Source organism: Notamacropus eugenii, chromosome 2 (assembly GCF_028372415.1).
Source record: "Notamacropus eugenii isolate mMacEug1 chromosome 2, mMacEug1.pri_v2, whole genome shotgun sequence".
NCBI classification, from domain to species: Eukaryota; Metazoa; Chordata; class Mammalia; order Diprotodontia; family Macropodidae; genus Notamacropus; species Notamacropus eugenii.
The window spans coordinates 328,744,534-328,757,325 of NC_092873.1; the positions used below are offsets into that span (position 1 = coordinate 328,744,534).

General features: G+C 35.0%; 1 protein-coding gene across 7 annotated transcripts in view; it reads left to right on the forward strand.

Annotated features, from left to right (window-relative positions):
* HELZ (helicase with zinc finger) overlaps positions 1 to 12,792 on the forward strand; it is a 249,829-nt gene that overhangs the window by 65,353 nt on the left and 171,684 nt on the right. For all 7 annotated transcript variants that reach the window (XM_072645466.1, XM_072645464.1, XM_072645471.1 and 4 more), the window contains 4 exons: positions 4,486 to 4,542; positions 6,001 to 6,052; positions 7,965 to 8,040; positions 12,543 to 12,741. In XM_072645466.1, coding sequence (XP_072501567.1) covers positions 4,486 to 4,542; positions 6,001 to 6,052; positions 7,965 to 8,040; positions 12,543 to 12,741 — 384 coding nt within the window. The remainder of the gene's footprint in view (positions 1 to 4,485; positions 4,543 to 6,000; positions 6,053 to 7,964; positions 8,041 to 12,542; positions 12,742 to 12,792) is intronic.

Below are 12,792 nucleotides of genomic sequence, written 5' to 3' on the forward strand. Positions count from 1 at the left end.
ATACATATACATAAATATATACATATATATGTACTCACATAAATATACATATGTACACACATACGTACATAGGCTGTTGTTTGTCCCTAATTCTTGAAGAGGAGTATGACATCAAGAAGGTGATGTTGTGACTTGCAAGTGAACTGAATTTAAGTGAGGGAGGGCGGTGTAAAGTCACCAGCCTCACTTTCTCCTGCGGAGCCATCTAGGTCCAGGGACTACATATGGATCAGGAAAACTGGAGATGGCCCAGGATGTAATGGAGTACCTTGGTGTTTTCAAGCTAATGTCTTTAACAGGTCTCAATTTGACTGAGGCAGCATCCATTCAGTGATTAAGGGTTAATAAAAAATGAGACAAAGAATGGCCTTTTTAAAAAAAAAAAAATTAGATCTGGGGGAGGAAGACCCTCAGGTCAGCTTCCAGTTGGGCAACACATTTTCTTTTTTTCTTTTTCTTTCTCCTTCCTTCCTTCCTTCCTTCCTTCCTTCCTTCCTTCCTTCCTTCCTTCCTTCCTTCCTTCCTTCCTTCCTTCCTTCCTTCCTTCCTTCCTTCCTTCCTTCCTTCCTTCCTTCCTTCCTTCCTCTCTTTCTCTTCTCTTCTTTCTCCACATAGGGTATCACACCCTAACCTCACAGTGAATCTTTCTTTTTTTTTTTTTCTCTTAAAGACCACACTTAACTGCAGATCACTCTGGTCCCAGACCAAGTGCTACTTGGTCACTGTTTGGGCCCTGATTGGCTCAGAATGAATGTAAATAATATACATATAAAGCAACAAGGAAAGCAACCAGCATCGATTAAGCACTTACTATGTGCTCCAGGGGTGGGGAACCAGTGACCTTGAGGCCATATGTGGCCTTCTGGGTCCTTGGGTATGGCCTTTTGACTGAGCCCAAGTTTTACAGAACAAATACTTTTTAAAAATTTATTTTAAGTTTTCAACATTCATTTCCACAAAATTTTGAGTTCCAGATTTTCTCTCCATCTCTCCCCTCCCCCCACCCCAAAATGCAGAGCATTCTAATTACCCCTACCACCAATCTGCCCTCCCTTTTAACATCCCTCCATTTCCTTATCCCCATCTTCTGCTTTGTTATGTAGGGCAAGATAAATTTCTATACCCCATTACCTGTATTTCTTATTTCCCATTTGTATGCAAGAACAATACTCAACAATACTCCTAAAACTTTGAGTTCCAACTTCTCTTCCTTCCTCCCTCCCCACCCATCCCCATTGGGAAGGCAAGTAATTCAATATAGACCATATATGCGTAGTTTTGCGAATGATTTCCATAATAGTCATATGTTGTGTAAGACTAGCTATATTTCCCTCCATCCTATCCTGTCCCCCATTACTTCTCTTCTCTCTTTTGACCTTGTCTTTCCTCAAGAGTGTTGACTTCTAATTGCTCCCTCCTCCCATTGCCCTCCCTTCCATCATCCTCCCCCACCCTGCTTATCCCCTTCTCTCCCACTTTCCTGTATTGTAAGATAGTTTTTCATACCAAAATGAGTGTGCATTTTATTCCTTCCTTGAGTCAAATGTGATGAGAGTAAGCTTCACATTTTGCCTCTCACCTCTCCCCTTTTCCCCTCCATTGAAAAGTCTTTTTCTTGTCTCTTTTGTGAGAGATAATTTGCCCCATTCCATTTCTCCCTTTCTCCTCCCATTATATTCCTCTTTCACCCCTTAATTTTATTTCCTTCATTATGATCCCTTCCTATTCAGCTCACCCTGCGCTCTGTGTCTCTCTCTGTCTATGTATATGTGTGTGTGTGTGTGTGTATGTTTGTGTGTTTGTGTGTGTATGTGTGTGTATAATCCCACCAACTACCCAGATACTGAAAAAAGTTTCAGGAGTTACAAATATTGTCTTTCCATGTAGGAATGTAAACAGTTCAGCTTTAGCAGGTCCCTTATGATTTCTCTTTCCTATTTACCTTTTCGTGCTTCTCTTGATTCTTGTGTTTGAAAGTCAGATTTTCTTTTCAGCTCTGGTCTTTTCATCAAGAATGCTTGAAAGTTCTCTATTTCATTGAAAGACTACTTTTTCCTCTTAAGTATTATACTCAGTTTTGCTGGGTAGGTGATTCTTGGTTTTAGTCCTCGTTCCTTTGACTTCTGAAATATCATATTTTAAGCCCTTCGATCCCTTACTGTAGAAGTTGCTGGATCTTGTGTTATCATGATTGTATTTCCAGAATACTCACAAAGTTGTTTCTAGCTCCTTGCAATATTTTCTCCTTGACCTGGTAACTCTGGAATTTGGCTACAGTGTTCCTTGGAGTTTCTCCTTTTAGATCTCTTTCAGGAGTTGATGGGTGAATTCTTTCACTATTTATTTTGCCCTCTGGTTGTAGAATATCAGGGCAGTTTTCCTTGATAATTTCATGAAAGATGTTGTCTAGGCTCTTTTTTTTGGTCATGACTTTCAGGTAGTCCCATCATTTTTAAATTGTCTCTCCTGGATCTGTTTTCCAGGTCAGCTGTTTTTCCAATGAGATATTTCACATTATCTTCCATTTTTTCATTCTTTTGGTTTTGTTTTGTGATTTCTTGGTTTCTCATAAAGTCATTAGCCTCCATCTGTTCCATTCTAATTTTTAAAGAACTATTTTGTTCAGTGAGCTTTTGAACCTCCTTTTCCATTTGGCTGATTCTGCTTTTTAAAGCGTTCTTCTACTCATTGGTTTTTTGAACCTCTTTTGCCAATTGAGTTAGCCTATTTTTCAAGGTGTTATTTTCTTCAGCATTTTTTTGGGTCTCCTTTAGCAAGTTGTTGACTCGCTTTTCATGGTCTTCTTGCATCTCATTTTTCTTCCTAGTTTTTCCTCCACCTCTCTTACTTGAGTTTCAAAATCCTTTTTGAGCTCTTCCATGCCTGAGACCATTGAATATTTATTTTGGATGTTTGGGCTACAGAAGCCTTGACTTTTATGTCTTTTCCTGATGGTAAGCATAGTTTTTCCTCATCTGAAAGGATGGGAGAAGATATCTGTTCACCAAGAAAGTAACTTTCTATAGTCTTATTTTTTTTTTTCCCTTTTTTGGGCATTTTCCCAACCAGTTACTTGACTTTTGGTTCCTTTATCAGGAGTAGGATATACCCTGGGATCTGTACAATCTCAGTTCCTCCAAGGTGTCACAATCAAGTGTGTATGCTGGTCTGGGAGCAATCAAAAACTTTTGTGCCCAGAATCTGTGAGTAGTAGTAGAGTTTCCTCTCCACTACCACCTGGCCTCCTATTCCACCAAACCAGCACTGGGGGCTGAAATTCAGATAAGCTGCTCAATTCCCCACCCGGGGCTTTAGGCAGAGGTAGGGCAGCCACACAGGACTGAGGTATGGATCAGTTGCTCAGTTCCCCCAGGGGCTTTATGATCCAACAGTGGATGCAGGCTACTGTGGGAGCTGCTGCAGACTGCTGAGGCTTCTGCTGCCACCACCTGAGGCTGAAGCTACAGGGAGACCCTGCTCCCTTCTCAGCCAGATGTGCGGTGTGGCCAAGGCTGGTCTGGGCTCTGTTCCACATCCTGCGCGACAGACCTTTCCTGTTGGCCTTTCAGGTCACCCTGGGCTGGAAATCTCCACTCCGTTGTTCTGTGTCGTCTTCTGCTCTAGAATTTGTTGAGAGTCTTTCTTTACAGGTATTTTATGGGCTGTGGGGGGAAGAGCTAGTGTATGTGCATCTTTCTACTCTACCATCTTGGCTCAACAAATACTTTATTAAGAGAATTTGTTCTGTGAAGTTTGTATTCAGTCTACACTTGAGGACCTAGAGGGCCACATGTGTCCTCAAGCCCACTGGTTCCCCACCCCTGTGCAACTAGGCTCTGTGATAAGTATTTGGATACAATTATAAGCTTCATGCATGGTAGATGGGAAGGTAAACTTAGGTAGTTCTTACCTTAGAGAGTTTTGACACTCAAATGATATAATGTATGTGTATTTCATAAATGTGTAGGAAATGTGCAGGGACTTAAGCATTGAAGGTAAAATAGCGTCATGGAGGCACAGGAAAAGCCTTCTGAAGAAGGTGGCACATGAACTGAATCTTGAAAGAAGTCAGGGATTCTAAGAGTGGAGATGAACAGGGAAAGCATTCCAGGGGTGAGGATGGAAACTATATAAGGCATGGCAGATGATCAGTGCAAATGCATGGAGATAGGAGATAGAGTGTTATGTGTGAGGGACAGCAAGTAGGGCAGTGTTATTGGACTATAGAGTGATACCTGTTTTTATTTCCTATTTAACTAATTTTAAATTCCTTTGCAAAATTTGAAACTTTTACTTACTTAGCAAATATATCTGATATTATCATCTTGTTTGTACTTTCTTAAATCGTTATGATATGGGGAGGCAAATTGGAGAACCTGTTGAAGAATTAATCTTCATATGATATTGAAAATAGTAAAGAACTGATGTGTTCATAACTTCCCACCTTCTCCGTTTTTCCTTTTTTTCTTCAACTTCTGGTATCAGAATGGAATGGCAACAAAAGATTTGACAAGACTAAAGACACTTCTTACAGAAACAGAGGTAAGAATATTTGCAGAACTTTTTAGGGGGAAATTTTGCTAATTTTGATTGTAGGCTTTTTGTATTGAGTCATTGAGAATCACAGTTTTATATGTGTCTGCTAAGAAAGTGATGAGAAGTTATTTGTATTAATGGCAACTTCATAGGTCCCTCTACCTTTCTGCTATGTTTGGCCACATTGTAGAAACCTCAGTTCTCCATAAGACAAATGTTTCTCAGCAGTCCTTTGTTTATTTTTGCATCCTGTTAATCCTAAAGCTTGTTAGGTAATTGTTGATTATTCTTTCTGCTATTCAAATTTTCATGTTAACTCTGTGGCCTGCAGATCTCTGGGCCTGAAATTCAGTATAGTAAAAAACAGGGAGAGAAAGATGTTTATGTGTTGATGAGTTATTAAATCTCTTTTGTCTCCCTTTTAAATTTTTTTTTTCATTATTACTACTTTGATTTATGGAGATAAGCTAGTATGGAGCTATTTATGAAGATAAGCGAAGTATCTTCACAGAATCACAGTATTTGATAACTGGAAGGGACCTCAGGATCTGTCTCCTCCAAACCATATCTTAAAAGAATTTCTATTGTGTTACACATCTGACAATAAGGGAACTTCCAATAAGGGAAAACCCAACAACTCTTGAGACAGCCCATTCTGTCTTTAGATAATATCTTTTACCTATTGTTTGTGGTTTTGCTTTCTGGGATGAAACAGTATGAATCTTTTCATTTTTCTACATAATGAAAATGAAATACCTGAATGCTTGTCTTAAGAATTTTTGCATATTCCCAAAGATCATTTATAAGTCAGTTCAGTATTTCAAATGTGGTTTTTTATAGCTTCAATACTCTAAATTGTGGTTGAGTGTAATAATAATCTTGAAGTACAGACCTAAAGTAAGATGTATGTTATATAATTTGAAAACCCCAAAGCTTTATATGTAGGTTTATATATTCATAAGTTATTATCATTATCATTCCAACCATATGTAACAAACATTTATAACATTATTTCCATGGGATAATGTATTCTGAGTTCTAACTTGACATCTCCTTTCCAGTAGTTGCAGTATCTTCTGTGGCAGGGGTGTGGGAACTGGAATTTGTTATTTCTCTGTAATAGAATTGAATATAATAGTAACTCTGCAGATTCTATGAATTGGGGAATAAGGGGCATTTCTCCTATGAAACCCTATTCCCTGTTGCTGTAATGGCCATTTGTAAAGCAGAAATTGCTTGTATCCATTTTTTCTCTTTTTAATGAAGGCTGCATCTGTGTTGTAGTAAATTTCTTTTCAAGCATAATTCAGTGCATTATAATATAGAGAAAAGGTATTGTGGAATCAGGTGAGCGATTTAAATTCCTAAGCAAAAACTTTTGTGTGATGATGAATTAAAAATGTAATTTCAGAATTTTAAAATTGTATTGGTTTTCAAAATACTTTTTCTTTAAAAAAATTACAGACAGCAACTAGCAAAGTCTCATCGGAATATCATGTGGAAGACTTGGAAGAAGGTAATGACAAATTAAATAAATCTCTGCTAATCTAGGGTTTTTTTGAATCTTCATTATGAGGGAGAAATTTATTGAGATATCATATATTAGTAGGGAAATTTTTTTGGTCCAGACCTTTCATTTCACTGGTATGGGTAATTTACAATGTAGGAACTCCCTCCATCAATGCAGTTTGTCTGTAACTTTCAGAGTTTTAAAGAGTTGCTTGGATGATGGAGAAGTTAAATGATTTGCCTCTGATTACGCAACCAGTATTTGTGAGATACAGGACTTGAATCCATTTCTTCCTGACTCCAAGGCCAACACTCTGTCTACTATGTCACTACAGAAAATATTGAATAAATGCTGCTCAAAGAATTGATGTGAACAATAGATGGTTTTCCCATAATTTTTTATGGAGTAATAGAGGTAGAAGAGAACTTGAGGTCTTCTAATTCCATATACCTGTGGCCTAAATTCCAGGGCTACTTTTAAATCTTCTTCAGTTTTCTCTCTTATTTAACTTATTAAAAAAAATTTTTTTTTAAATTTATTTTTTTGTTTTCAACATTCATTTCTATTAGCTTTTGAGTTTTAAATTTTCTCCTCCTGCTCCCTCCCCAAAACAGCATGCATTCCGATATAGCTTCCACATATACATTCTTGTTAAACATATTTTCACATTACTCATGTTGTGAAGAAGAATTAGAATGAATGGGAGAAACCTTGAGAAAGAAAAAGTAAAACAAAAAGAGAGAGAAAATATTCTGCTTCATTCTGCTTTCCAACTCCATCGTTCTTTCTCTGGATGTGGATAACATTTTCTGTCATGAGTCTTTTGGGGTTGTCCTAGATCCTGACATTGCTGAGAAGAGCTAAGTCTGTCAAAGTTACTCTTCACACAATGTGACTGTTACTGTGTATGGTGTTCTCTTGGTTCTGCTCATTTCACTCAGCATCAGTTCATATAAATCTTTCCAGGTTTTTCTGAAGTTCTACCTGCTCATCATTTCTTATAGCACAGTAGTATTCCATTACATTCATCTGCCATAACTTGTTCAGCCATTCCCCAATTGATGGGCACCCCCTCAATTTCCAATTCTTGGCCACCACAAAAAGAACTGCTATAAATATTTTTATACTTGTGGGTCCTTTTCCTATTTTTATGATTTCTTTGGGATACAGCTCTAGAAGTTCTTACCTAGTTTATTACTTTTAAGAAGTTCTTCCTTATATAATAAATGCTTATATTGGAGTTTTACAAAGTGCTTTATTTATCATAACCCAGTTAGGTAGGTAACATAAATATTATTCTCTCTGTTTTATAAAAGAGGAAACTAAGATTTAGGGAGGTTATTTGGGTTCCAGATATAAAGAACGAATATCCAAAAAGCCACCAGACACTTGAACATTTTTCCTGCTTGTTCTTTTTCTCAGCGCCATTTTCTTTAATCTTTACACTTAAGTTCAATTTTGACTGACCTACTTTTGGAACCTTTACTTTATAAACTTCTGATGTTGAGAGTTGCTTTTCTCTTTGTGTATGAAACTTTTTCCTTGAAGAAAGAGCTTTCAATAAAGAAGTGTTGTGTACCTAAATTATCTCAGATATCCTAACATTTTTTCTAAGATCTAAGGAAGAGGCTTTGAACAAGAAATAAATCAGCTATTTTATAAGACAAAAGGCTAATAAAATGATGTAATTTCTATGGAGCTTATTCTATTCTAAGTTAATTCTTGAATGTTTTTTTCTTACTTGAGTGATTTAATTTCGTTAATCTGTAGTGTATTTTCAGTAAGGGCAGTTGTTCCATATCATCTTTTTGCATCATCTAGAATAGTGATTCTAGAGGGAGTACTTTTTTTACATTAAAATATTAAAATTATTAGCAAGCACATAATAAAAAATGCATATGTCCTGATTATTCTCCAGGTTCTCAGAATGGTTGGCATTTCCGTCCTCCACCTAGAGGAATCACCAGCAGTGAGGAGTATACTTTGTGTAAAAGGTAAAATGGCAAGTAGTTTGTTAAAAAAATTAATCTCTTATGCTTATTTCTTTTCCCTGTTTCTTTGAACATTGGTAATTCAGTGATCCTGCAACTGTAGGCAAATCACTTAAACTTTTAGTGCCCCAAGTACTCTTAAGTTGCTGGTCTTCTTTGGTTAAGTTATATCGGAATTTTTTTGACCATGCTTTTCTGTCACTAAAAAGTTTTTTGAATGTTCACTTCTAGTATGTCTGTGTTTACTTATTTATGAATAATATACAATAATACTGTGCTAATTATTATCATTAGAAAATTTACACAAAAATTGACAATTTTAAAAAGATGAGATAGAGATGAAATAACATTTGATCCTAGAGGCATTAGAGTAAAACAATTTTCCACTCCAAAACTAGAGTGTCAGCAGCAAAGGTCTGTTGCACTAGCGAGAGAGTGGAGTGCAATCCAGTGCAGGCCTTATTCCAGCAAATCAGCAATAAGCCTTCAATCAGTGGTGGCAGTGGTGGTTTCTGGACTTCTCAGTCCACAGATGGTAAGGGGCCAGATGGAGATTACAGCAGTGCTTTTGCGGGCACTGGGGGCAGATCTCTGTTGCATTGCCCTTATTTGGATCTGGGTCTCAGTCCTAGGACAAAGAGGAGCACTAGTACATCAGAGCTTGTGGCCACAGGGGAATTGGGATGCTGGCCGTAGTTCCAGGGAACAGAAGAGTGCTTGTGGTCGTTCACAGGCCAGACCATAGGCCAGGTCAGCAGTGACCATACTTCTCCCTAGATCATACTTAGATCATTTGGAAGAACCAATAATACAGATTCCCAGAATTATCTCTGATAATAGCTACACAAAAAAAAAAAAAAAAAAACAAAACTTGGGGCATGCACCTCCTCCTACCCCCGAAGGAGAGCCTCACTTTAGCATAGAGTTAAAAGTCGAGAAATAGGCTGGAAAAATGAGTAAATAGCAGAAAAAAATCTATGCAAAGTTACTATGGTGACAGGGAAGATGAAAACATAAACTCAAAAGACAACAAAGTCAAAACTGTTTCAGAGAAAAATATGAATTGCTCTCAGACCATGAAAGAGCTCAAAAAGGATTTTAAGAATCATGTAAGACAGGTAGAGGAAAAATAGGGAAGAGAAATGAGAGTGATGCAAGAAAATCATGAAAGAAGAGTCAATAGCTTGGTAAAAGGAGGCACAAAAAAAAATTATACTGTAGGAAACAACACCAAAACGGAATAGGACAAATGGTAAAAGAGGTACAAAAATCCAGTGAAGAGAAGAACACCTTGAAAGCAGAATTGGCTATATGGAAAAGGAAGTGCAAAAGCTCTCTGAAGAAAATAATTCTTTCAAAATTAGAAGTGGGCAAAAGGAAGCTAAAAATTGTACTTAAAAAATGTTAACCCACTTAAATATTCAAATTTACATCTCAATTTTAAAAAAATTTTCGAACACCAAATTCTATAAACCAACCATATTTTTTTATATGACTCTTTTCTCCATTATTTTAGATATGTGAAGAAATAAATGAAAGAATTTGACTAGATCACTCAGAATTCTTCCAGCTCTAAATTCTATGATAATTTTAAAAAGTTATCAAGATTTCAGATTAATTATTTTTCTGATCTTGTCATTTCTTTGGTGTAAAATCCCCACATTGTAGAAACTCCTTGTACTGGCAGCTCACCTGTAATTTATGATAATCTATATAATATATCCCTCAAACACTGAGAAGTCCCCTGCCCATATATAATCAGAAGCAGGATTTGAATTCAGGCCTTCCTGACTTGCAGACCTGTTGATAAATATTATGTTATATTTCTATATTTATTTCTATTTCTGTAGTAGATATGAGGCAAAGTCATCACTGTTTCAAACTTTTTTTGGGTAACCTGATACATTAGTACACAGTGGTGACAATAAAAAAATAATGGAATAGTAGCTGTTTTGTCAAAATCACTGTATAGAAAATGAAAATTTTTGATTGCTTAGGAAAATTATTGATAATGAAATAGTTAAAAGAAAATAAATAATTTGTTAATATTGTAATGATATTTGTATAACATACCTTCTCTTTTTTAAGCATTCTTTTGTTTAAAAAAGTTTTTTATTGATACCTTTTGTTTTTGCATCATTTATTTCCATATATATGTATATTTTTGTATAAATTTGTGTGTTTGTATGTTGAATATTTACATAGATAATTTAAACATATTGTATATTTTTATATAAATATTTGTGTGTATGTGTGTGTGTTTATCACTCTTCCTCTAGTAAAGTATACCTTGCAGCAAACATTGGGGAAAAAACACAGGAAAAAAAACAATTCAGCAAAACTGGTGAAGCATGTTGATCGAGTTTGACAGTATATGCAATGGCCTACCCTCATAACCTACTTACTTCTGCACTGAAAGGAGGGAGATGTGTTTAAGCACTCTTTAGAGCAAGTTATATTTATTTTCCTAAATGTGTCTTATGTTGTATACTTAGTAAATAAACAGGGGAGGTAACTAGTAAGTACAAAAATAGTATGAATAAATGCTTTTTGGGATAAATTTTTTACATTTGTCTTCACTCTTTTTGTGGTGGTGGTTTCTTTTTTTTAGTTTGCATTGATGCAGTCATTGCATATATTGTTTTCCTAGCTTTCCTTACTTCATAATTCATCTGAGTCTTTCAGTTCTCTGTACTCATTGTGTTTGTAGTTTTTTACTGAAAAGTAATAAATATTCCATTAAATTCATCTTCCACAATTTGTTTAACTATTCCCTAATTGGTAGGGAAACTATTTCCAGCTCTTTACTATCACACTATAATTATTTTGGTGTATCAGCTTTATTTTTGTTACTGATTTACTTGTATGTGTGTCTACCTTTGAAATTTCTGGGTCAAAGTAGAGGAACATTTTAAGCATTTTATTTGCCTAATTCCCAGTTACTTTCAATATTAATTGTATTAATTCACAATTCTATCAACAAATGCAGTCTAGTATCTTTTTCTATAGCACTTCCAACAGTGACTGTTTACATTTTTTATTTTGATAAATTTATTTGGTATGAAGTGAAATTTCATGGTTGTTTTGATTTGAATTTCTCTTTATCATTAGTGATTTGGAGCATTCTTTCACATAGTTGTTAATATTTTGCAGTTTTTTTAGAGAACTGTTCATTAATATCTTTGATTACTTAACTGTTGGAGGAATGACTTTTTGTCATTCCTGTTTATATCTCTTGGATACCAATCCCTTAAGGAGAGATATTAGATATAAATATTTTTTCTAATTCATATGCTTTCCTCTTTATCCTAAATGTATAAATTTTAATATGAATATACTCTAGAACACAGTATATCATGAGCTTAAATACAAATAGTCATAGTGTACATGAACTTAAATTTCAAATAATAACTTTATAAATTTAGTGACTGATGTAATTTGTTGTATCATCCATGTTTATTTTTATAGTGATTTTAATTTCTACCCCTTATTTAATTGTGAAATAACTTATATAATCACACATTAAGAATTTTTTCCCCGCAAAAGATCATTATCAGTCATTTAAAAAAATTTGCCTTGTAAAATTGGCTTTTTGATTACTCTTGCTATACATTGTCTTTTGGGAGAGTTTTTTATTCTTATTTTGGTTAAGGCAGTTTTATAAGGGACAACCTTAATCTTTTATATAATTGAATATTGTCTTTGACTTTGAAATGAAATTGTTTTTTCCCAGGTCACAGACATTAATGGTAAATCATTAGCTCTGTCTTTTTTAGAATATTAAAACTGAAATAATTTTCTTTTTACATTGCAGAGATGAAAATCATTGTAGAGCACCTCATTTGGCTTTATGAAAGCCAAATCACAAGTTTATTTTTAATTCTAAACACAGAAAGAAAAAATCATGACAATAATTTGAAATAAAATGTAGGTTAGTAGTAACATAGGAAAAGATGCTAATTATAGTGAAAATATTATTTATTTATTGGTGAAAATTAGAAGCATAAATGAATAATTTAATAATTCATAAGGAAATATTTGTAGTTTTCAGATAGTTTTCATTAGATTATGTTGAGTAGCATATACATGTATTCGATTATTTGAACCACTTGATGTCAGTGTTGCTTCAAAAACTAAAAAAAACTTGTCTAAGAGAAATAATTGTAATGTGTTACAAAGTATGAATGTTTGTAGGTGGAATTTTTGAGAGATTCTCAGTTTATAAAAATTTAGGTCCTACTTGTTACTGCTCCACTCCCTCCCTTTTTACCAAAAAATACAGAATGAGATCATTGGAGGTGGGCGGCAGGCTTTTAAATTGCAACTGCAGTAACTTTTGCTGCTAAGATAATTCTTTTTTAACCAACTCATAGCATTTTGTGACCAAATTAATATACAGGAAAACACAACTTGTTCTAGTTGATAAAGAGACAGAGAGCACATAATGGGCTCCAGTGTGCATTTACAAAGATTAAAGACATCGTACGTCTTTTCTTTTTACCTAGATTTTTAGAGCAAGGAATCTGTAGGTATGGTGCCCAGTGTACATCAGCCCATTCCCAGGAAGAGCTAACTGAATGGCAGAAAAGATATGCATCAAGACTGATAAAATTGAAACAGCAGAAAGAAAGCAAACAGTTTTCTGGAAGTTACATGGAAACCTTGATAGAGAAATGGATGAATTCACTATCTCCTGAGAAAGTGGTGAGGAAAATAAATATTCATGTTCTTTTTTAAGCACAAATTTGTTTGGAC